Source organism: Xyrauchen texanus, chromosome 15 (genome assembly GCF_025860055.1).
Source record: "Xyrauchen texanus isolate HMW12.3.18 chromosome 15, RBS_HiC_50CHRs, whole genome shotgun sequence".
In the NCBI taxonomy this organism is placed as follows: Eukaryota; Metazoa; Chordata; class Actinopteri; order Cypriniformes; family Catostomidae; genus Xyrauchen; species Xyrauchen texanus.
Window position 1 is genome coordinate 6,799,785 of NC_068290.1, and position 24,632 is coordinate 6,824,416.

Consider the following 24,632-nt stretch of genomic DNA (forward strand, 5'->3'; position numbering starts at 1 on the left):
GTTGTATTTGTTTTTTTTAAATCAACATTAACCAAGATTAATAAATTATGTTAAAATATTTTTGGCTGATTAGATAGATAGATAGATGGATGGATGGATGGATGGATGGATGGATGGATGGCGTTTTGCCAGTCTATCCATAATCTGTTTCCATAAAATTTGGATAAAAAAAGGCTTTTATTGACCAAGTTATTAATCTTTCTCTGGCCTCGTATATTATCGTATGTCCCCGTCTCCCAATAGCGTTTCCATGGATTTCGTGAAATATAGCTCGTAGCGGCCTATGCGCTTCCTTAAAATTATCCCAGGAACGACGCGTGACGTCAAGTTGCCAGGGCGACCAGCCCCGGTGGCACGTGTCTGGTATAAAGGGCGCGGCATTACGCGGAAACTGAGCAGAAGCCACAGCATCATTAAAGGAGGTGAGTCCATCCTCACAAGTCTACATAATATTATTTGTCAAATTCATAGACTTTTAAAGATTATAAACATTTAAGTTAAGACTGTTAGCTCTGAGTTTGAGGTGGAATTTCGTTTTTGTTGCGTTTGGCCTAGTAAGGAAGTGGTTATGTAATATGTCAGTGACATGTATGCACTAAATACAACGATGTTCTTGTTATGTCTTCTGGCTATGTAAACAGATTTATTGCAAGCCTGAAAACGAAATAAGTCGCGTAATGCATCCAAAACCTTCTATAACACGGGGAGGCGTGGTTCATTCATTCATTTAAACCGACATTACGAAACTGTCGTAATGTTTTATTATAATATATATATATATATATATATATATATATATATATATATATATATATATATAAAAATTCATGTCTCGCAAGTGGAATTGAAATAGCTATAATATGTAAATAATGTGAAGGGAAAAAATGATACGCGCAAGACGCAACACGCACAGGACGACGTGCCTCTCGGGCCGCTCGCGATGAACGCATTATCATTGCGTCATATCGTTCCAGAATGTACCATTATGCTAAAGATGCTGCGTAGAGGGAGATCCCATTTAAAATTAATTCATATTTTTAACATAACAGAATGAAATTCGACTCAATACAGTTTGAGCTCATTTTTATTTTACTCGTCGAGTCAAGAGGTTGATATTTAACCGACATGGTGGTACAGACAAGTGATTATGAATGATAGAGGGCACGCAATGCCCCTATATATTTGTTCACATTTAAAGCACCGTTTGCGCTCTGTTGGATATAAAAGCAGATAAACAGCAATAATGTGCGACCTAAAGGACATGCCACTCGCATCAGCTGCATCATGAAGGTCGAATGAGCTGTCAAGGTCAAATGCTATTATTTCCTGGGATTAATCGACATGGCCGGATTTCTAATAGCCTTGGCCTGTTATTTAAAATGTATATATATATATATATATATATATATATATATATATATATATATATATATATATATATATATATATATATATATATATTTCAGACCTTCTCCAATGTGTTTTAATATGACTTTGAGATAAGTCAAATGCAACCTGGTGAGCATGTAGCCTACGTGACTAGAGACACGTTAAGCATCGATGCTGCAGTGGCAAACATGAGTCAGATTTGAACACTGCGCATTCATACTGAAAAACATGGTTATATTGAGCGATACTGAATATTTGATGACGTGTCCTGGGATTTCCATCGAATTGGTACGATTAGACAATATGTTAGTTAATGATGCAGTTTAATTTTACGCCATTAAGATCAATATGATGTGGTTGGAAAGAAGTGGTATCAGCTGTCGTGATGACCTTCTACGGGCTGACTCTGCAGTTGCCATTGGCAACCAGATCCTCAGGCCATCAGCAGGGGCGAAAAATTTCATCATATAAACATAACAATTCTCAAGAGCAATTTTTGAAGGGGACACCAAGGTTTTTTTGTTGTTGCCCCGTTTGCATTTGTATTATTTTATTTCTTAAACAAATATTTTAAGAATATATCATTATATTATTTACAATACACATATTTTAATGATATATTAGGGGGGGACAACCCTCAGATAGGGGGGGTCCTGACACACAACATTTGGAGGGGTTTGCTCCAGTGAAAAAGAAGCCCTTGCAGATTTACTCGGGTGTTTGACAGCTGCACACTACAGTGATTTATGCATTATGACATCACAAGTACCAAGTGATGTTTACTGGTTTGACACTTGTGTCTAACTGGCAGCCAGCTCAGACTAATATTCAATAAGTAATGATTTCACATATAAAATACAGTGAATATTTATTATTAATAGTTTTATAAAAACCTACTATGTATATGCAAAACACTCTATATGCTTATCATCTTAAAATCCACGATCCCGGATCCGGGATTTAAAATTACGTCAGTAATAATATACTTCCAATTTTAAATGTATGCGGAGGAGTTATAAGCTCATATCTGGTACCATTTGAAAGCTTAGAATGTCTACTTTCTTGAGATATGCATCACTTTGGCATTTGTTTTACACTAAGTAACTTATTTACAATAAATTACATAGTTCCACCCATCAAAAGTCGTGTCATAATTATGTGCGTTTTTGAATACGCATATTTCTCATATCGCTCAAATATGACGCACATGTACAAACCATGTATCAAAAATGAAAGCTCTCATTGCCAGTAAGAAGTTCCAATAAGTCTTTTTATTGAGGTATAATCACATATCTAATACACTTTGAATGAATCATGAAGTATACAATCAACATTTGTATACATACAAGTGAAATTATTGAATATTTGCCGTGCTACTCGCACTAGACAGCACAGTTAGCCACAAATGCTACATAATCCTTTACCTTAGGTTATTCTCTGCAAAATGAGCCGTTTTTCAGTGTTTTATGTGGTTGTGTGCCCAAGTAATCCCTCGAGTGCAGAAACACCACAAAGTAATGTTATATGATATTCAACAATCCAGGAAAATATGTAAACATCCGATCCGGATAAAGCATATATTGCCGTAAAGCTTAGACCCTCCGCTTTCGGCAATGTCTCTCAAGATCAAATAGACCAATCAGGGGCTGTGATATTGCATCCAGACTGTGAAGTGATCACTGGGTAGGTTACGTGCCCAAAACACACAGACGCGTCTCACCAGACACCAGAGCGCATATTTACCACTTTCAACAGTGTTTTATGTAATGACAAAGGGTTTTCTGTAAAATTACACTGGGATTTTGCATTTATAGCAATGTATATGGGTATGGGGAGACTTTAGATTTGGGTAGGCGGAAAGTACACCAAAAAAAGGTAATATTCCTCCCTTCAAATAAATTGAAATAGATATTAAACAAAACATGATACAGACAAAATTCCTTTTTCAGGTATTTGCTGACATCTAGTGGAAACAGCCAAAACTGTCTGCTTGCTGCTAGGGTTTACAGGGCTTGAGTTATACACTTTCAAAAATGAATTTATATAAAAAAAATCAAAAAGCGCCTCTTTTTTAGGAGGGTTATTACTGTTCAGACAACATATATTTAATTTTTTTAAATTTTTAGCAGTGTTTTATGCAACTTCAAAGGGTTTCCTGTAAAATGACACCAAAACTGTGTATTTAGGCCAAAGTATGTGGGAATGGGAAGCTTTTTAATTTGGGTAGGCCAAATCCAGGCGGAAATCCCCAAAAATGGCAAGGATCTTAAGAGGTTAAACTATAAAAAAAGTGAACTTTTTCTCTAGGGTTTAACAGGTTGTAATTAGCACCCTTGGAAGAGTGAATTGTACAGTAGAAATACCACTCCCCTTTCCCCGCCCACACATGTCCTGGCAGCAGGAAAATTACTGAGTCAAGTAGTTGAACAGTGAATTTATTTTCTTACGCCATACCTAACACACTGTAATTAAAGGGTTAGTTCACCTAAAAATGAAAATTCTGTCTTCATTTTTGGCTCTTATCTGCTCTTCACCATTTCCACTGCTGCTATCGACTGGCTGGAATGACACAGCACTTCTTCAGGACGCTTTACGTTCACTCCTCCAGGAATACATTATCCATTTCCATTCTACATACAATATGAATCATTTTATTGATCAAACACAAGGGTCCATAACAGTTTGCAACAGAAAACCCTGATGTGGCATTAGTTGATATTTGTGCAAAGCAGCACTGATGCATGATCCTGTTTCACTGTACTATTGCAGTATTCCACTCCAATAACTATATGCGTGTCCCTGGAACCTGGTTATGTGCAGCTCTCTGCCCTTGTTCTGTCACACTGGGGTGTTTTTAGTCTGAGGAAATGGTTTCCGCTGGCTGGGTCAGGACAAACTGCAGCTCTTCTCCTCTCTGAAAGTGTAGGTGTGGCGTTGTGTTTAGTCAGTCAATGTTAGCTTCCTGTTGCACAAGGAAATTAAGCAATCCTGCCATCAGAAAGCTAGATGAAAGCAAAAGTGTAAATTACATGTCGAGATCCCTGCATTCTGTTGTGCTCGGTCCAGTTGTTTGATGAGTTTCTTGCCTTTATGAAGTGGGGATAAAAGACACTAATGTTCAACAAATAGTTAAAGTAATTTTTTTAATACAAACATATCAACTCGGCGCCTTAAGGCTATATTATACTTTGTTTTTCTGTGCGCCTTTCCATCTCCTGAACGGGTTACCGCTATAGCCTTTCAAAGGATACTTTATTGACCACAAGCTCATCTGGATGCATTTGACACATCCACGCTACGATTCTAGCACAGTCAACTCCAGGTGCATGTGGAGACATTGTGCATAGATGCGGATTACGGGAACGTGGCTCATCCAAATTAGATTTTACAGCCAAAACCAGCCTTTAACCATCAACCAATAAAAATGCTTTATTTTGGAATTTAGCTGTTAATGCCTGGTGTAATGTTACATATTACATGCACGTGACATTGCTGAGAGAAGCTTAACAGAACAGTGCAGGGATTCAATTTAGGGTCAGCTCAGAGGTGTGTCATTTGATCTGGGTCTAATTGGAGATGGCAGGCTTTTGACAGGAAAGTTCTGACTTTATTGCACTGTTCCGTTGGTCCCCCCACATTGTTCTATTACACACATGCATTCTGACGCTCTTCTAACTTTATGTTAACTGCACAAAGGATTTAGAGAAACTAAGTATACATGCCCTTGTTAGCTATTTGGATATTTAAGAAGCAAAAACTAAAATAGAGTCTAAGAAATGTAAGGGCAAAAATGCAGATAAGGACAGCAATGATGACCTTGTCAACATCACATAATGATTTGTGTTTGGCTCTTAAAGCTGTAATGAACAAGAGCTGCAAGAAAAAGGCTAAATTTCAGCTGTTGATTAATATAAAACCATTTGCTTTACCTCAATGTACAAATCCAAAATCTTAATTTCTAGATTATGCAACAGCTAGTATTTGCAAGATAGAAAGCAGCACTTGCAGACTATATGCAGCCATCTTAGCTTGAGGCTGAATCAGCTGGTCAGTCATTTTACGTGCAGTAAATTCTGGGCCTCCCTAACAAGACAGTATTGGATAGTGAACTTGGATTAGGATTATCCAGGCAGTTCAGTTGTAGTACATTGTTCACACAAACTCATGGTCAGATTAGTAGATTAAAGGGATGTCTTCAGTTACATGCAGCCAGATGCAAGGACAGTCTTTGCTGCATAAAGACTAAGCTTCATTCTTTCAGAAACTCTTTGTTGTGAGGATGACATCATCGCTACCCAGTTTGCATTCATTCGTTTCTTTGGATCATCCCAGTGCATTTTCCTTGAGCGTAGTTTGTGCTTTTACATAACAAAGCAATTTAAATACTTTAACATTTACTTGCTATAGATGGAGTGTAGACATAATCTAGTTATGCCCTCAGGGATCAAGTATGGTCCAACATAATATAGTGAAAAAGCTAACAAATTACATAGTTATTTTAATATGAAACTTTTGTTTATGGTGGCATTACCATAACAAATAAGTCACCTCATTTTCTAGATAGATGGTTTCCAGTGGCTAAAATTAATCAACCAGAAGAACTACTCATGTTCGTTTTAGTTGATCAATCAAGGAGTTGCTTTGATTGGTTGCTGTGTTTTTAGCCTGAGGGTGATTTCCCATATTAGTTTAAAACATGGAGCCATTTATATTGGGAATATGGATTTCTCTGTGGCTGGAAAGACTACTAGTGCAGAACGTCCCCAGCCAACCCCCTCCTCTAATATAGCTGCTGTTGCAAATGTAAATATTCAGCTCATAAACTCATAATCTCACCGCCAACAGAAGACCATTTGATCTCCAGGGTCTAATAAAGTGTCTCAATCACTCTTATCAAGGGTGTTTTTTTATTTTGTTTGATTGCTTTTAGATAGATTTTAGTTCTGTTTTGTCATGTCGATGGCACAGAGAGACAGACATTAGACATTGGCAGATGAGGTCAAATAATTGGTGTCCCAGGAAAACCTGTTCAGTTTCCTCTTTAATGGCTTTGTCTTGATGAAAGTGTAAACATGTCAACTCACATTTAAACTCAATAAATCCTAATGTATGAGCTGTCCTCCACCAACTAGCCATATAAATGGGCTTTAAGAGAGCTAGGTTTTGTTGTGAGTACATGTATATATTTATTGTAAGTCTCTTAGCTAAAATATATGTGTATCTTAAAACGTCAAACAAAATATAACACATTAGGGCCGTACTTTTTAGTTATTGCATGCACAGTGCTGCAGTGTTTGAATTACCACAGTAAATTAAGTTATAAAGATGCTTAATTACCTTAAATTGAACTGTCTAGATGTATAAACAGTGGAGCAGAAATGCAAGGGTGTAACCATGTCTTGAACCATTAGGGGGTACCAAACCATTTTGGGGGTCATGGGTGTTGAGGTCACAAATATAACTGTCCTCTTTGGTCCTTTAAAATAGTAAAGGCTCTGAATGCAATCATTTCCTGAATAAAGGCTTTAAATGCACTACCACTGTGTCTACACTGCAAGTAATTTGCATGTTTTCATCATCTTTTCCTTTTTGTGCTGAGTCAAATAAAATACAAATATAATTAAAATTTATTTTCGTCACTGATGCACTCACTTGTGTCAGCTGCCTAACAAAAAGAAAATACACAAAATTATTTACTGCCATCAAGTTGTCCCTCATTGTGTTTTTTCCTAGTAGAATATTAACACAATAATTTCTTCGAGAACCAGGACGCTGCTCTTTTCCTTACAAAAAACAGTTAATTTTGAGCACTGCTGTCAAGGTCCAAAAAAATTACAAATGTATTATTATTATTAATATACCAAAGCTGTTGTGTGTCTCCAGAAAGCTTGGAATATAATGCACTTGTCATATGGACAACTGTTATGATGTCTTCATACTGAACCTTTAATAGTTCTTTATTATATTTGTCCTTTTTTATGCTTGACAGCTCATGCTCACTATAAACTGTTATTCTATGGAATAGAGCTGCTTAATTTTTATGTTCCAAGCAAAAACTCAGCATATGGGGTTTTGAACATAAGTGAGTGAGTAAAAGTAAATGTAAAATTTGTAGGTGAACTACTCCTTAAAAGAAGACTCTTAGGAGATGCTGTACAAAATTCAGAATTAATTAAAGACAAATAAATTATTTTTTAAATGTTAAATTGATTTTTAATTATTACCTATTTATATTTGCATAAAAAATATATGACACTGTCCTTGCCACAACCTAGAAACCATTTCTAGTTTTAATCTGAGGGTTATAACGCTCTACTTTGTTTTATCAATCATTTTCTAAGACAATATCAAGTGAATTAAAAAAAAAGGTACTTAAGAAACTTACCAGAAAAACACGTTCATTCAATTCCTTTTAATATTCTCTAATATTAACACATTCGCTCTTTGTCTTAAACCTGATTTGCTGAAAACGGCTCTGTTAATGTTTTCACATTCAAAATTATGAATGACATACGAATCACGTAATGTCCTTGACATATTTTTAATTCAAGACCGCAAATTTCACCAAATGGTGAATAGTTTGAGCCATTGGAAATGACTGTTAGTCTGTACAACATTTAATCTGGCCATATCTGATTATGTATACTGTGGTTACGGCCCTCCAGAACTGTATTCTAAATACTACTGGAATTTATTCAAAATTTAAGCAGAAACTTTTTCGAAGTATTTCTACACTAAAATAAATATATATACAGGTATATATGTATATATTTTACATATACAATATGTTTTTACATAAACATATACATATTTGCGAGCCACAATGTATCATGTAGGAGTTTTCTGTGTTAAACATCTTCCTATTTATAACTTGTTCACACTTTATTCATTTATGGCATGATGAACAAATATTTGACTCTAGTCCAATTTTCAAACTCAGATTGCATAAGACCGTCTTCATGCAACACATCATGGTATATTTTTCACTATGATATATAGACAGCTGCGAGCAGTGTCAAGCAAGATCATAGCAGACATTTTTCAAATGTAAAAGCAAATGAAGAAGGATAATGGAAAAACGGCAACCTTGCACAATCTAAAGACTGATATACCATAAGTGCACAAGTTGCCGCCCCTGTTCTGCATGGAAAGAGGAAAATAAAAGCAGTCTTCACACAATAGACCTTCTGGTCTGCCAGGCTAATAAAGTATGCAGGTCCGGTGAGCCAAGTTTTGGAAACTTCCCAAACAGCATGCTAATAGATCCAACAACAATAAAAACTGGAGAACAGTTCAAACCTCCACCCACCTTCCTGAACACAACACTGGCTGAGAGACACTTCACAAAATGGAATCCAACAAGCATGTTTAGACAGACATGTTTAACATTTTAGACATGTTTAAACATTCATGTCATTCCAAACCCCTATGATTTTTGTTCTTTAGTGGTATGCAAAAGGAGATCTTTAGCAGAATGTCAAAGCTGCTTTTTCCATACAACAAAAGTGAACCTATAGGGCTGTCGAGCTCCAAAAAGTACCATGTTGTGTATCAGTGATATTAATTCCAGCATCAGCTCTACTGTACTTACTTCTTGATTTCTTAAAGTGCCAACAAACTTGTTCTTGCATTTAAAAAAAAGTTAGACGCAGCTCAACAACTGGAACAGAACGCGTTGAGACGCGTTTTCTGGTTTGAAATTCTTAAAAGCATCTTAAAAATGTGCCGTTTATGCACAAGATGCTAGACATCATTATAAAGACAGTTTACATAAAAACAAAAAATTATTAAAAGCGGGTGACTCTTTACAAAATTGTCTATTTGTTAACATTAGTAAATGCATTAGGGATCAAGACCCAACAATGAACAATATTTTTCAGCATTTATTAATATTGGGTATTTTTCTTTCATTGATAGTTCATCTAAGTTCATAATGCATTAAATAATGTCAACACAATTAATACAACAATTATTAGTATATGTTGAAATTAACCAAGATTAAAATGTGCTGTAAAAGTATTGTTCATTATTACTTAATGTTAATTAATGCAGTTAACTTATTTCAACAAATACTGTTAAGTGTAAAAATTAATAATTCAAAGAAAAATTATACATTATAAAAAAGGTGATGTGGTTGTTCCAAAGCCTCTTATATTTTTGTCTTCTCTCATTTCAGATTCAGGACCACAATCCACACTCTTGCAATAATGTCTGATCTTTGCGTTGGAATCAATGGGTAAGTTCAGCTCATCTAATCTGATCTTTCAAGTCATTTTACTATACTGTATATAAAAAACATTCGACACAACAAACTGCTTGCATGTACAATTTGATTCTGTGGTTCAAACGGTTTCATGAATAAAGATTGTAACATGCAGAAGTGTACAGATGAGAGAGAGAGAGAGAGAGAGATAGAGAGCAAATGGCCTAATTCAGAATGATTACAACAACAGAATTACTCAGGATGAAGTATAAGCCTCCCTTCACAGCACACAAACACACACACACACATATACACACACTTCTGTTGTATAACAATGCTTACATCTTACTCACATAACTTCATCACTGAATGAAATTAAGAAATTGAATTTATATTTCAGTAAAAGCATGCATATATGCCGTTAGTTGTTCTAAAACACCAAGATGCACCAAGTATCTTTGGAAAATGTATCATTATCTTCCATTGCAATGGCCAGATGTGTAACTCTCTCAAATTACACTATTTTGTGGGGGGAAAGGGGGATTTGGAGGTATTATATAATTTTTTTCCCCTTTGTGATTTAATAAATCATGCATCAGAGGGTTAAATATCTCTGCTCTCTGTTTGTGATCAGATTTGGCCGTATTGGCCGTCTGGTCCTCAGGGCCTGTCTGCAGAAGGGAATCAAAGTCACCGCCGTCAATGACCCATTCATTGACCTGCAGTACATGGTAAGATTCACTGAAGTGGAAACAATTGTTATCAAAGCATTAGCCGGGTTAAACAGACAAGCAGAACCTCACAGATAACAATAACATGTAGGCCAGACCTGCACTGCATGGAGTTTATTTAGTATGAGATTTTAGATGCTTTCACACATGCAGCCTTTGCTGTCACTTTAACAGCATTTTTTGGCATTGAGGTCATGTACAGGACAAGCCGTCAAAATAAAATCAAAATTGACCCTATTTATTCTCTTAATGCACATTTCTGGTCACTATGCATGATTCATCAGTGCACATTTCTGAATCTTTAATCAAAATGAAATAATTTGCTCTGCCTCTGAAATGTCATCAAATATTTTTTTAATATATATCATATATTAAATATATATCAAAATAATTTATCCACTAGAAAACTTTTTATGTAATTGTAAAAAGTTTGTCTTTTAGTGGATTTTATTGATTTTTAAATATCCTTATGCAGTAATCATGAACGTTTGTTTGATTTTAAATCTTTCTAATACAATTTATCATATATTCTTATTCAACAGGTCTACATGTTCAAGTATGACTCCACTCACGGCCGTTACAAGGGAGACGTTCATCAAGAGGATGGCAAGCTGATTGTTGATGGCCAAGCCATCTCTGTGTTCCAATGGTCAGTTTTATTGGTTTTATATGTCACAGTGTGTTCCCTTCAGGAATGTCTAGCTGTTAGGATATAACTTTAATCTTAGCACAACCATGTCAGAATTTATAGTACACACAGTTAAATAATAACTAAAATAAATAAGCAAGATTCAGGCCATCTTTGGAATGGAATTCTGGTGCACTGCATACTATACAGTATATACAATATACTGCCTACTGCTATAAAAATAAAATACTATAGTAAACATTATGCAACATTCAATGCTAGTATGCTACATTATTTTCAAATAAACTCTACATTACATGTTTAATTTAGTGAGAGGCATCTAGTTATTTATTGAATAGTAATAGTACAATTTGCATGGTAGTGTGTTATTCCGAACTTAGTCTTAGGCTTAAAATCTTTAGACTTGTGCTGATTTTCTGTCTCTTTCTTGTACCTAGTATGAAGCCTGCTGAGATCCCATGGGGTGATGCTGGTGCCCTGTATGTAGTCGAGTCTACCGGAGTCTTCCTCAGCATTGAGAAGGCCTCAGTAAGTCTGCTCCTCTAATTTATCTGAAACACTTACTTAGAAGCATCAAATGCTCTTAAAATACTGAAATTTACCAATCGACTTCATAGGCTCACATCCAGGGCGGTGCCAAGCGCGTTGTTGTGTCCGCCCCATCACCTGATGCTCCCATGTTTGTGATGGGAGTCAACCAGGAAAAGTACGACCCCTCCAGTATGACCATTGTCAGGTGAGGAAAGCAATCTACAAGTGAAAAGCATGTGAGCATGCAAAAGACCCACATCCCTCCTTTTCTTAAAAAAAAAAAAAAAAAGGAAAAATCAAAGTTGCATTGAGGCTCTTACAATGGCAGTGAATGGGGCCAATTTTTGGAGGGTTTAAAGGTGGAAATTTGAAGTTGATAATTTTATAAAAGCACTTACATTAATTTGTCTGTTAAAACAAATGTATTATTTGAACTGTAAAGTTGTTTAAATGCATTTGTTGACATTATATCGGCATGGCAACGAAGTTGTAAAATTGGCTATAACTTTACACAGAAAAGGTTAGTAAGCAATTTTATCACTCTAAAATCATGTTAACATGTATAATGTTTATATCTTGTGGCTATATTTTGAAATAGTGAGTATTTGAACTTTGGCCCCATTCACTTCCATTGCAAGTGTCTCACTGGAACCATAACAATTTTTGATTTATTTTTTTATAAATGAGGGACAAGTCGAAATTACTTTTGTGGAAATCAACATTATGCCACAAATGCTATTAACTGAGCTAAACTTGAATTGAACCCAGAACATTCCTTAAAGATTAATGATAGACTCGATATCATTAGATTATGTTAAGAATTGTTGATGGAATCTATTAGGAAACGTTGAGTGGATTTGGAAATGGAAACAGATTTGTTAAATTCCTCACAATTCCCATCCCTACTGACCTCATTTTTGTTTTAGTGTGACATTATCAATGGCAAATAACTAAATTAATATGTATATTTTGTTGAAAACATCACAGCAATGCCTCCTGCACCACTAACTGCTTGGCTCCCCTGGCTAAAGTTATTCATGACAACTTTGGTATTGAGGAGGCCCTCATGGTAAGTTAGCGCCTGGCATGACAGAGTGAATCCTGCTTAAAAAATATTGCTAAGTATTAACAAGTCACTGTATTTGTCTTTCTTATTTTTTCTTACCTTTTCACAGACCACGGTCCATGCTTATACTGCCACACAGAAGACAGTGGATGGCCCCTCTGCTAAGGCCTGGCGTGATGGACGTGGTGCCCACCAGAACATCATCCCTGCCTCCACTGGCGCTGCCAAGGCTGTGGGCAAAGTCATTCCTGAATTGAACGGGTCAGTGCAAGAGACATAGACACAGATCAATGCATTATTGATGGATTTGATGTTGACTGTGTCTGCATTTTCTCTCTATTTTGTAGCAAGCTGACTGGAATGGCATTCCGTGTGCCAGTAGCCGATGTGTCCGTTGTTGACCTCACTTGCCGTCTCTCAAGGCCTGCCAGCTACGCTAACATCAAGGAAGCTGTAAAGAAGGCTGCTCATGGACCAATGAAGGGAATTCTGGGATACACAGAGGATTCAGTAAGTGTTAAGTTTAAAAATCTCACCCATAGACAACGGGCAGAATTGTGTTATTTACTTTTCGTTTTCTTTTAGGTTGTTTCTGCCGACTTTATTGGTGACACTCACTCTTCTATCTTTGATGCTGGTGCGGGCATTTCCCTCAATGACAACTTTGTCAAACTCATCTCCTGGTAAGTTTTACATAGACGTAACTAGGGCTGGGCCAATATCAAATATTCACAATTTATTCGTGATGATTTTGGTTCCATTATGAATTAAGCAACGTTGCGGAAATTGCAATGATTTTAATGCGCTTTTTTTCATTACCATTAAATTTCCTGAACTAAAAAACCTTTTGTTAGACGACTTTTGCGATCCCTCTCTGTCTCATGACTTATGAGTATGTTTAGCGTTTTAAGACAGAAATATTTTAATGTATGTATTATACAGTACATAGGTAAATGTTGCTAATATTACTAGCCTAATGTATGTACCATTATATTGATGCAAATAAATGAAAATGATTAAATATAATTTTTCCTTACATTTAATTTGTGAAAAACAGTGTGGAAAACATGCCTTGATTATTTTTAACTAGATTATTACTGTATATTACTTTTGGCATTAGAATTTATTTTGCAACCATTGCTGTTTGGTTGAAAAGGTGGTTCCTCGGATTGAAAAAAAGTCACATTTTTCAATTGTTTGAGAGCAGTTACAAATGTTTTTAGATATATATTGAATATTTTTAAAAGAAAAGAAAATAGGCATAATTGCACAACATTTAAACTGTTCTAATTATATCACCCAGCCCTAGATGTAGCTATGCCATATTCCTGCCAAATTGCATGGCAGTAAAAGTAGCAGAAATGTTTCTGCATAATGATCTGTTTTGTCCTTCTTTCTCACAGGTATGACAATGAATTTGGCTACAGCCATCGTGTTGCTGACCTGTTAGTGTACATGCACTCCAAGGAGTAACTCACCAAGCTTTGCGACAACAAAAAGCCCTGCCATTCCTTCTTTTCAAAGCACTCATTTCATAGCTAAAGCCATAGTGTCACGCTTTGGTATTCCTGTTCCCACCTACGAGACGTGTTTGTCTCTGTAGCTGACTGTGTGTGTGTGTGTGTGTTAGTTTTATTTGACAGTATTCAGTAGTCAGTGTCGCCCCACAGGCATTGCTTTTGTTGTTTCCATTCTGGGTGTAACCACGTTGTGTTGGTGTAAAGAGAACAATAACTGATTAAAAAGTTATATGAGGCTACTGTAATGCAGTTTGAAAGGAAACTAATTAAACTTTGGAAAAGTAAATGTGTTCCTGTCATTTTGTCTCATATACGTTGTACTTATTTGTGTCATGGTAATAGTGTAAGGTCCATTCATTTGTAAATCAATCAAATGACTGTTTGAAGTTTTGGTGTTTATGGCATTTTTCTTTCTTATTATACAAAAAGAGGGCTTACCAGTAAGGGTTTAAACATGGTAAAATGTGTTACACTGAGCTCAGAGTCCTACACTCTTAATGGTAGCTGAAAGCATAATTAAATTAGCCAAAATATTTAATTAATGAAGACACAAGGGGTGTGTAGGATGTGTATAACTTTGTGAATGATGTGCCTGTCAATGAGTTTACATATATTTGGTGAACACATTTTGAAATTTAAATTGATTAAATTTAAATCTACTTGAAGCAAAATACTGAATAAACTGTTATTATATATTATATTAATAATAACAGTTATTATATAAGTTGGTACTGTATGTGTCTCAATAGGTCAAAGTGGCATGGAAAACATTAGAGCTTGAAGTTATATCAGTTATATAAAAATGTCTTAAACATCACAAATGCCCCACTGAGCTGACAGAATAAAATAATCTCTCAGTTATAAATGAATAAGTAAAATACATGACAAGTTCCCAACCCCGGCATCGACATCTATTTGACACACACAAACATTGCAGAAAACTTTATGCATAATTAATGATGCACATGTACAGTACTTGGAGTGAGTCTTAAAGGAATGGTTCACCCAAAAATGAACATTCTCTCATCATTTACTCACCCTCATGCCATCCCAGATGTGATCACTTTTTTTTTCTGAAGACACACACAAAAAAACATTATTAGAAGAAAATGTCTCCCTGTGTGTCCAATCTTTGAAGCTCCAAAAAAAAAACATAAAGGCAGCAAACAGGTAATCCATATGAATCCAGTGGTTTAATCCATGTTTTCATAAACATTCCAATCAATTTTGGGTGAGAACAGACCAAAATATAACTATTAACTAATGTGGTATTAACTGTATAACTAAGTCTCCCTGGCGATCATGATTTTAAACTTGATTAATCTTCCTAGTGCTTGAGGCATGCATAGGCTGTGTCTCGTTTGGAAGGATGCGTCCTCCGGAGTTCGGAGATATTTTCCTTATATTTTATCTGTTTTCAATGCTTTTTATGTATATACACTTACATTTATACAATTGTTAACCTTTTTAACATCCCCAATAAAAATAAAAAATTATATATATATTTTTTATATATATATAATTACATTTTTTGAGATATTAATTGTACAACAATATTTGGCAGAATGAAAGGTCACAACAACATCGAAGCTTATAAGAAATGGAGCACACAGGATAAAACATAATGCTTAATTATATATATATATATATATATATATATATATATATATATATATATATATATATATATATATATTAAAAAAGAGGCAATGGTTAAGGGGCTTCGGTTTTTTTAAGGCATCAGTGAAATTAAGCAGTCTTTTTGCTGTTTTCTTCTCCACAAAAAACAGAGATTTGTTGTACAATGCAAATTATTTTATGAAGACATTAAATAGAGGCTGTATTTTAATACAGTTACATTTGTGGAGGAAAAATTTATTATATATAAATAATTAAAGTATCTAATAGAATTTCGTAGTTTTTGTCCTTCATTATGATTCAAAGTGTGATGTTAACTCTAGGAAGACTGGAGATAAGGCTACAGCCAATCATACATGTCACACCAGAACATGTTACTGTAAGGGCAAGAAATACAAGTGATCTGTGGTCTCTATGTCCTCATCACAAAATGTACATTTATTTTGATCAAAATTGAATCTTTGTGCAAGGAGTTCTCTTGAAGGATATATATCATTAAGATACAAACTTTGAAGTGAAGCTTTTATGCTTTTGGGGGGAAAGGTAACTTTAAGAAATCTGTACGTAGTTTCTTCAAAGTAGAATGATTGAAGATATGAGAAACAAAGTTTCGGCTATATTGGATTGGATATAAAGTAAGAGTAAAGAGACCATGGAACACTTTGTTCTGTAAAGTCTTACTGGTAAACTGGTGACCAGCAATCGTCGATGAAGGAAGTCGAGGGGGGTTGAACATATGCCATCAAAAAGAAAGCAGATGGGATGCTTTGGACAACCTTATCATAGTGTTTACGGCTGCACTGAAAATAAAATTTTGTACCAAGGTTTTCAAAAGATAAAACATTTCCATAATTGTCTAGTAAATGGGTGAAAGAACAAATATTGTTTTCCATCCAATCCTTGAAATATAAGTACTTATTTCTAAATCAAATGAATCTGCAATTCCAGATGGGTACATCATGGTGTGTAAAATTATGTTTTTACAGTAGTTTCCAATACAGCAGTACTTGTGAATGGAATGCAGACAGTTTTATAAGTAGTTTTGGAACATCAAATTCACAGCGTAAAAGGAAATCAATACCTCCAATCCTTTTAAACAACTCCCCGGGAACACAATACCAAAAGATGTTACTGTATACTAGAAAGGATCTTAACCATTTCGATTTTAATGTTCCATTTATACAGTCAAAGGCAATGGCTTGTAGCCCACCATCTTCATAGTCTTTCACTAGTCGCTTTTTTCAAATAATGAGGTTTTATTTTCCAAATGTAATCATAGTTTAATTTATTGATGGTTTTAGTATATTTGTTAGAGATAGACAGAGAATAAGCTGGGTAAATACATCTTGGAAGGCTTTCCATTTTGGTTATATAGATGAGGCCAAAAAGAGAAAGATCTCTATTTAACCATCGGCCTAATCTTGATTCATACATTTTGTTCCATACATTTAAGGTTTCACTTAATTTAGTATCTTTTGTTATATGTATACCTAAGTATTTGACAGTAGTTTTAATAGGGCTGCCATATGCAGCCTCAAGATGGCAGTCATGTATAGTTAATAACTCTTTTTCAAGTTCAATTGTAAACCAGATGCTTTTGAGAATGAGGCAATAATTTCAATGGCCTTTGGGACCTGCTCAACATTTTTTAGAAACAAGGTTGTGTCTTCAGCCAGCTGACTTCTAACTATTTGGCTATCAAAGACATTTAAGTGTTCGATATCAGAATTTTGTTATGAGGATTGACAGCATTTCAGTTGCGATTATGAAGAGTGAGGGTGAAATGGGGCAGCCTTGTTTTATGTCTCTGTTGATAGTGAAGTGATCGGTAGTGAGAGAGATATTGAGCTGTTAGTGTCATTATAAAAACATTTTATAATGTTCCTAAATTTCTCCTCAAAGCCACAGAGTTCCAAAGCCTTGAAAATAAAAGTGTTCAACCATATCAAAGGCCTAATAAAAATCTAAAAAGAGAATAATGCCATCATCATTTATATGCTCATTATATTCAAGTAAATCAAGGACAAGGCGGACGTGTACAGTTGTGTATTGATCTACCGCTCATAAATCCTGATTGAGTGCCACTTATTATTTGAGAGAGACCCTCTTCAAGTCGATTTGAAAATATACATGTTAACAGTTTGTAGTCATTGTTTAAAAGTGATATTGGTCTCCAGGTGTCCAAGATTTTGGGCCCTTTGTCTGATTTTGGTATAAGAACAATTACACCTTGCCTCAACGTCTGTGGAAGTGACAGGTTGTTTATAGCTTCTTTAAGTGTTTCAAATAAAAGTGTTCTGATATGCTCCCAGAAATGTTTATAAAAATTGGCTGTCAGGCCATCTGGGCCAGGAGAACGGTCAGAGGTCAAACATAGCATCGCCTTTTCAAGATCATTATATGTGTTATCTGCCTCACAGCTACTTTTGAAGTACTCTTTTATTTGAGGATTAAAATCTCTAATTTAATCAAAGAATGTCTCTGCTGCACCAGCGGAGAATATAGAGTAAATTAGTAAATTTTATCAGTTATAGTTTTAGGATCAGAGCATTCATGACCAGTTTTCCTATACTATTTTTTTTCCTGGCAGGTTTTCTCTAATCTGCGACCTTCGGAGGATGCATCCTTCCAAACGAGACACAGCTATAGTGCTAGATATAGGACTAGGAAGTGTAATCGAGCTTGAAATCATGATCGCCAACTGCTGATGTCAAGATGTATAGTAAAACATGAGGTTTTTGGTTTGTTTGGCTGTTCTCACCCAAAATTGATTTAATTGCTTCAGAAGACATAGATTAAAAGACTGGAGTCGTATGGATTACTTTTATGTGCTTTTTGGAGCTTTAAAGTTTTTGTCACAATTCACTACACATTCACACTTTGTATGGACCTACAGAGCTGAGATATCTTCTGAAAAAAATCTTCATTTGTGTTCTGCAGAAGAAAGACATTCTTACAAGTCTTGGATGACATGAGGACCGTATGACATAAACAGACTGAGTAATCAAACACCACAATTTAGTGCGTATTCACAATTTACCCAGTAATCATAAACGGCTGTAATTGGTCCATCCTGACACAACGCGGAGAAAAGTCACACCACTGACAATACCATCTACATGCACTGAAGACTAAAGAAACTTGAATAGCCATTGAATTGAAATGAATTCATACTAATTGAAATATAATTCATACTAAAGAGTTATATTAGGAGAATTAACCTCCGAGTCGAATCTTACCGCTCACTGTAATAGCTTTGCTGCTCTGTTGTGGTTCAGTTCAGAATTAGAGGCGGAACTACAGTAAGACGGAAACGGCATCCGGTCGAGCTTCAATGGTGATGCACCGGAGGATTAGTGATCTGCGCCGGTCATTCCAAATCACATATTTGTTGGTAAGAAAACAACTGTTTAAATTAATTAGCTACAGAAAAAGTACATTAGTTCCAGAAACTAATAATTTTATGTCAATTTTAAATAGTTATCGAGTATTTTCGCATTTAATTAACACGTTGCCTGATGCCTATGTAAAGCGTGTTAATATCTTCAGTACTGAATAAACAATCACAAAATCACAGATACACTGATGTCATATTCGTATGTCTATAAATAATCTGTAGCTACAGACATCCTAACGAAAATGAAGTAAGAAATGTGTCAGGTTTTTCAGAATAGACTGCTATTCTTAGAATGTCCACCACATTAATCGGGTTTATTTGGACCTGATGTAGAATATATCTGTTGCTTTTATCTATTAACAGGATCTGAGGAGGAAAATCACACTGAAGTCTGAATTATGACGCTTTTTCATTTCGGAAACTGTTTTGCCTTGGCCTATTTCCCTTATTTCATCACTTACAAATGTAGCGGATTGTAAGTATTTGTGTGTTTGCCCTGTAAATTTAGTAGACATTATGAAGCATAATTTGATGCGATGGCATATAAATTGTCTGTTGAATATTAATTTTGAATAGTAAATGTGATGGTTGTTTAAAATGCTTTAGAAATGCAGTCAGTGTTATAGTTTAATCCTCTTATGTCATATGCCAAACTAATGTCTGTTCATTATGATGTGTGGTCAGGAAATCATTTATTTCCTGTATAAATATTGTTATTTTTATTATTATTTCCACTTTTATTTTTATTATTATTATTCCACTCTTTACTTTCTGGGTGTTTACCTGGCAACTTTAGTCACCGATGGGCATATCCTCTTATTATCAAAATGTTTGTATAGGTTTTTATGGTAGTTTCTATGTAATTGATGTATAAGTCATCATAATGTGTATATAGGGATGCACCGATATTAACATTTTCAGCCAATACTGATTTTTAACAACAACAAAAACTGCTACCGATATTTTTCCACTAAACATATTTTGTCATTAGATCATTGTTTTACTTCGGAAATATGTTTTAAAAATGTACAAAAACATTTTCACCATTCTAACAATAAACAATTGAAAACAATCTAACAATAAACAATCTGTTGAACACATTCAACATAGAAAACATTCCCTGTCTTAGGTTAGTTGGGATCACCATTTTAAGAATGTGAAATGTCAGAATAATAGTAGAGGTGTAACTGAGTCAGGTTTGTAGGCCTCCTTGCTCACACACACTTTTTCAGTTCTGGCCACACATTTTCAATCAGATTGAGGTCAGGGTTTTGTTATGGCCACTCCAATGGGTATTGCGATTTCAATATTAATTAAATCAATCATGCAGCATTAATGGATATCATACCGATGTCTCAGAAGTCAAAGTCTGCTGGTTTCAAAGCATTTTAGATAGTTTCCCTCATCATGTAGCCTATAGGAAAGTGTCTCTTTCACAACTGTCAAGTCCATTTATGGTGGTTTTTCCACACTAACGTGAGAATGAGAGAGAATACAAATTATATATTGCATGTTCTTAGGAGTGCCAACCCTTCTTCATATTGTGGCTATTATTATTTCTGTATTGTGCATTTAAATTCACATAGTTTCTACAACCATCAGTTTTTCATATTGGCGTTTTCGTGCTTATAAACAGATATGACAATGGTTTTCATTTTGTCAATGATTGGCCGATAAATATCGGCAGCCAATACATCGGTGCATCCCCATATATATATATATAGACTTAGAAATAGCATAATAACTGTATGGTATGCTCACATGAAAGATTTGGCAAATTAAGAATTATCTTTAAAAACTCTAGGCATTAATGGGTTAGGTATTCTTTCAGGTGATCTTTTGAACTGAAGGCATCATTCTAATCTTAACAACAAATTTTGTATCTCTCCTGTTGTGCCAGATCGGAATACAATGCATTTTGGAGATGTGTCCAAGCAGGTGCAACCTACCTCTTTGTACAGCTGTGCAAGGTGATTGAGACCATTGGTATTTACACAGACATTACCACCATATGCGTATGTCTGTCTAGGAGAAAATATCTGGTCATTTGTAATCTGTGATGTCACTTTTAGATGCTGTTTCTTGCCACATTTTTCCCCACCTGGGAAGGAGGAGCTGGGATGTATGATTTTGTTGGGGTGAGTGATCTTTTGAACTCTACCTATTATTTTTCATTCACTTTGAATTGTATTCACTTCATTAATTTTGGTACCATTAAACCCAGGAGTTCATGAAGGCTACGGTAGACATGGCTGATCTTCTAGGTCTTCATCTGGTTATGTCCAGAAATGCTGGGAAGGGAGAATATAAGATCATGGTTGCAGCAATGGGCTGGGCCACAGCGGAGCTCATCATGTCAAGGTAATCTGAGCAACCAACAAATGGAATAATCATTTGTAATGACAGATTCAATACAGTATTATATATTAGAAAGCAAAATTACCTTTTACCAAATCAAGATGCTGTACCGTTTGTTCATATACTCATGTTCAGGAGTTATAATAAGTTCATTTGTGTATCAAGTAACAGTAGATAAATGACCAGTTCTTAAAAAGATCTTTCTGCATCTCTGATCTCTCTAAACAGATGTATACCTTTATGGGTGGGAGCTCGAGGAATAGAGTTTGACTGGAAATACATCCAAATGAGTTTTGATTCCAACATCAGTCTGGTAAGATATGTGCTTAATTTATGGGGATATTGTTCACCAGGTAGCCTGTTTGTTTTGCCACATGCAAAGGAAATTACATTACATGAAAATGAGCAAACCAATCCTTTCAGCAGTGTTTGTTATTTCAGTTTATTACACCATGTTTGTGATTTAAATATAAAAGAAAATAAATGGACTATAATATGGATAATTATTACTGTGTAAAATGATTTTTTTTTAATGTATATTTGTATGTATATAAATGTGTTTTTATTTTCTTTCATAAGGTCATGATGCCTATACTGCATCTAAAATATATATATATATATATATATATATATAGTTTTATAGTTATTATGAATGCAGTTTTATATTCGCATGCATAATAATTGAGCAACTACATTTTTATCACATCAGGTGCATTATATTGCCATGGCAGCAGTTGTATGGATGTTCACACGATACGACCTTCCAAAAAGCTTCCGTCTCCCTGTCACCATCCTGCTGGGATTGTGTGTTTATAAGGGCTTTTTAATGGAGTGAGTATCACAGTCATTCTTGTTTATATTCTTTTCGCCTTTAGAGAAATTTATTTCACAATAGATTTTGCAACTGGTTTTTAAAACAGCTTAATGGTTTTAATATACTCTTATGTCCTCTACAGTTCACTGATAACATCAACATAAACATGTTGATGTTATCAGAAAAACAGAGAGACTAAAACTTGCATGAAATGTTCAAGTTAAAGCCATAATGCTACAGCAGTACAACATGCCAATTCAACACACTATTTCATTTACACCACACAAAAATTTAATTTTTGCTTTTCACGAAAATCAACCGACCAATGTATTACTTATACCGGTAGTTATTTCTGCATATTAAGCTGGGAATGAACACTGCCTGCCCAAAAAAAGTTGCACACTATAATATTTCATTGGACCGCCTTTAGCTTTGATTATGGCATGCATTCGTTGTGGCATTGTTTTGACAACAACATTTATTTCCGTCCAGAGTTGCATTCATTTTTGGCCGAGATCTTGTATTTATGATGGAGTCGAACCACTCTGTAAAGTCTTCTCCAGCATATCCCAAAGACTTTCAATGGGGTTAAGGTCAGGACTCTGTGGTGGCCAATTCATGTGTGAAAATTATTCCTCATACTCCCTGAACCACTCTTTCACAATTTGAGCACGATGAATCTTGGCATTGTTGTCTTGGAAGATGCCGTGCCATCAGGGATGAAAAAATCCATTGATGGGATAACCTTGCCATTCAGTACATTCAGGTAGTCAGTCAGCTGACTCCATTTTACTGCAGCTTAACATTGCTGAGCCTAGACCTGACCAATTGAAGCAACCCAAGATCATAACACTGCCTCCAGAGGCTTGTACAGTGGGCACTATGCATGACTGATGCATCGCGTCATACACTTCCTTTCTTACCCTGACGCGCCCATTGCTTTAGAATAAGGGAAATCTGGAGTCATCAGACCACATGACATTTTTCCATTGGTCCACCGTCCAATCTTTATGCTCCCTAGCAAATTTAAGTTGTTTTTTTCCGATCAGCTTCAATAACAAGTGGCTTTCTTGTGGCCACACAGCTGTTTAGTCCCAATCCTGTAAGTTCTCGTCACATTGTGCATGTGGAAATGCTATTACTTTCACATTTAACAGCCATGAGTCCTACTATCTATTTTTTTTTCACAATGTGACTTCAAGAATTTTAGTGATCAATCACCATCATTCAGATTTTTTTGACCACTCAGATTTTTTTGACCACATTTCTTCCGCAAAGCTGACAGTGCACCACTATCCTTCCAGGTTTTAATAATGTGTTGGACAGTTCTTAACCCAATTCCAGTGATTTTAGCGATCTCCTTAGTAGTTTTGTTTGCTTGATGCAGGCCAATAATTTGCCCCTTCCTAAACACAGTAAAAAGGACCACAGGATACATCTTCCGACATGGTTGTTTAAGAAATGAGAAGCTACACTCTGCATCAGTTAGGGTTAAAAGAATTGTTGCCAGCTGAAACATATTAATTACTGCAATAATGATCCAATCATAGGCTCATAAGTATCATATTATTTAAATCCAAACAGCGACTTTTTTGGGGGGTCAGTCAGTGTATTTAAACATGGGGGGGGGGCACTTTTAAGTAGTATCTGGAGTCGGATCTGATGCACTTGGTTTGTTCTTCCTCTAGATGGCACTGTTGTTTGTACTATACATTACTGATAATTTACATCTCTCTTTCTCACACTCTCTCCTCCAGACTGTTTGTTCATGTTTTCCTCCTGGGCAGTTGGACAGCTCTTCTAGTAAAGGCCGTGCTCACTGGTGCCATCTCCCTCTGTTCACTCTTTCTTTTTGTAACACTCGTTCACAGCAACTAAAAGCTTTTGTGTACTGTACAATGCCACCACACGGGGGGCATTTTCAAGTATTTAAAGAGCGAATTGATTTTGTATTTGCCATTTAGGAGAATGTGAGTGTATAGTTGTCAATGAGAAGATTGCATTTATACTTTACAAATAAATGAACTGTTAATAAACTAACATTTTCAACATAACAACGCAACATAAAGCGTTTTGAATCATCAGATGAATTCGAGCATCACTAAACTTTTTTTGTGTGACTTAAAATGAATAAAAGTAATGACTTTAATTCAAACTAGTGTAAAGCTGTATTTTTTCAATTTGGGTCCTTGTTAAATATAACAATTGCATCTTTAAATGGTACACCTTACATCCAGACTCTCTGCCAACCCAGACACCCTCAATATTGAAATGTATGGATACACTGATGTATTATTATCTGATGATATTTATCAGCCAATTACTGACCATATTAT

General features: G+C 35.4%; 2 protein-coding genes across 2 annotated transcripts; both read left to right on the forward strand.

The window, feature by feature from the left end:
- The first annotated feature begins 346 nt into the window (after window positions 1-346).
- LOC127655836 (glyceraldehyde-3-phosphate dehydrogenase 2) lies at window positions 347-14,375 on the forward strand. The gene is made up of 11 exons (XM_052143835.1): window positions 347-422; window positions 9,566-9,625; window positions 10,227-10,323; window positions 10,866-10,972; window positions 11,410-11,500; window positions 11,590-11,708; window positions 12,491-12,572; window positions 12,679-12,830; window positions 12,917-13,079; window positions 13,155-13,252; window positions 13,973-14,375. Exons 2-11 carry the CDS (start codon window positions 9,597-9,599, stop codon window positions 14,040-14,042), a joined length of 1,008 nt encoding a protein of 335 aa, XP_051999795.1. The 5' UTR covers window positions 347-422; window positions 9,566-9,596; the 3' UTR covers window positions 14,043-14,375.
- A 4,630-nt stretch (window positions 14,376-19,005) lies between these two features.
- Window positions 19,006-24,431, forward strand: tmem147 (transmembrane protein 147). Its single transcript, XM_052144420.1, has 8 exons — window positions 19,006-19,121; window positions 19,488-19,599; window positions 21,025-21,094; window positions 21,197-21,262; window positions 21,349-21,485; window positions 21,711-21,795; window positions 22,192-22,313; window positions 24,054-24,431. Exons 2-8 carry the CDS (start codon window positions 19,523-19,525, stop codon window positions 24,172-24,174), a joined length of 678 nt encoding a protein of 225 aa, XP_052000380.1. The 5' UTR covers window positions 19,006-19,121; window positions 19,488-19,522; the 3' UTR covers window positions 24,175-24,431.
- The last annotated feature ends 201 nt before the right edge of the window (window positions 24,432-24,632 follow it).

Bases quoted from the DNA above. Each gene is read 5' to 3' on its own strand.
- LOC127655836 (XM_052143835.1), top strand. From the start codon at position 9,597: ATGTCTGATCTTTGCGTTGGAATCAATGG. The intron at 11,709-12,490 runs GTGAGGAAAGCA...AAAACATCACAG, and splicing joins TCCAGTATGACCATTGTCAG to CAATGCCTCCTGCACCACTA. The intron at 12,831-12,916 runs GTCAGTGCAAGA...TCTATTTTGTAG, and splicing joins GTCATTCCTGAATTGAACGG to CAAGCTGACTGGAATGGCAT.
- tmem147 (XM_052144420.1), top strand. From the start codon at position 19,523: ATGACGCTTTTTCATTTCGGAAACTGTTTTGCCTTGGCCTATTTCCCT. The intron at 19,600-21,024 runs GTAAGTATTTGT...CTGTTGTGCCAG, and splicing joins ACTTACAAATGTAGCGGATT to ATCGGAATACAATGCATTTT. The intron at 22,314-24,053 runs GTGAGTATCACA...TCTCTCCTCCAG, and splicing joins TATAAGGGCTTTTTAATGGA to ACTGTTTGTTCATGTTTTCC.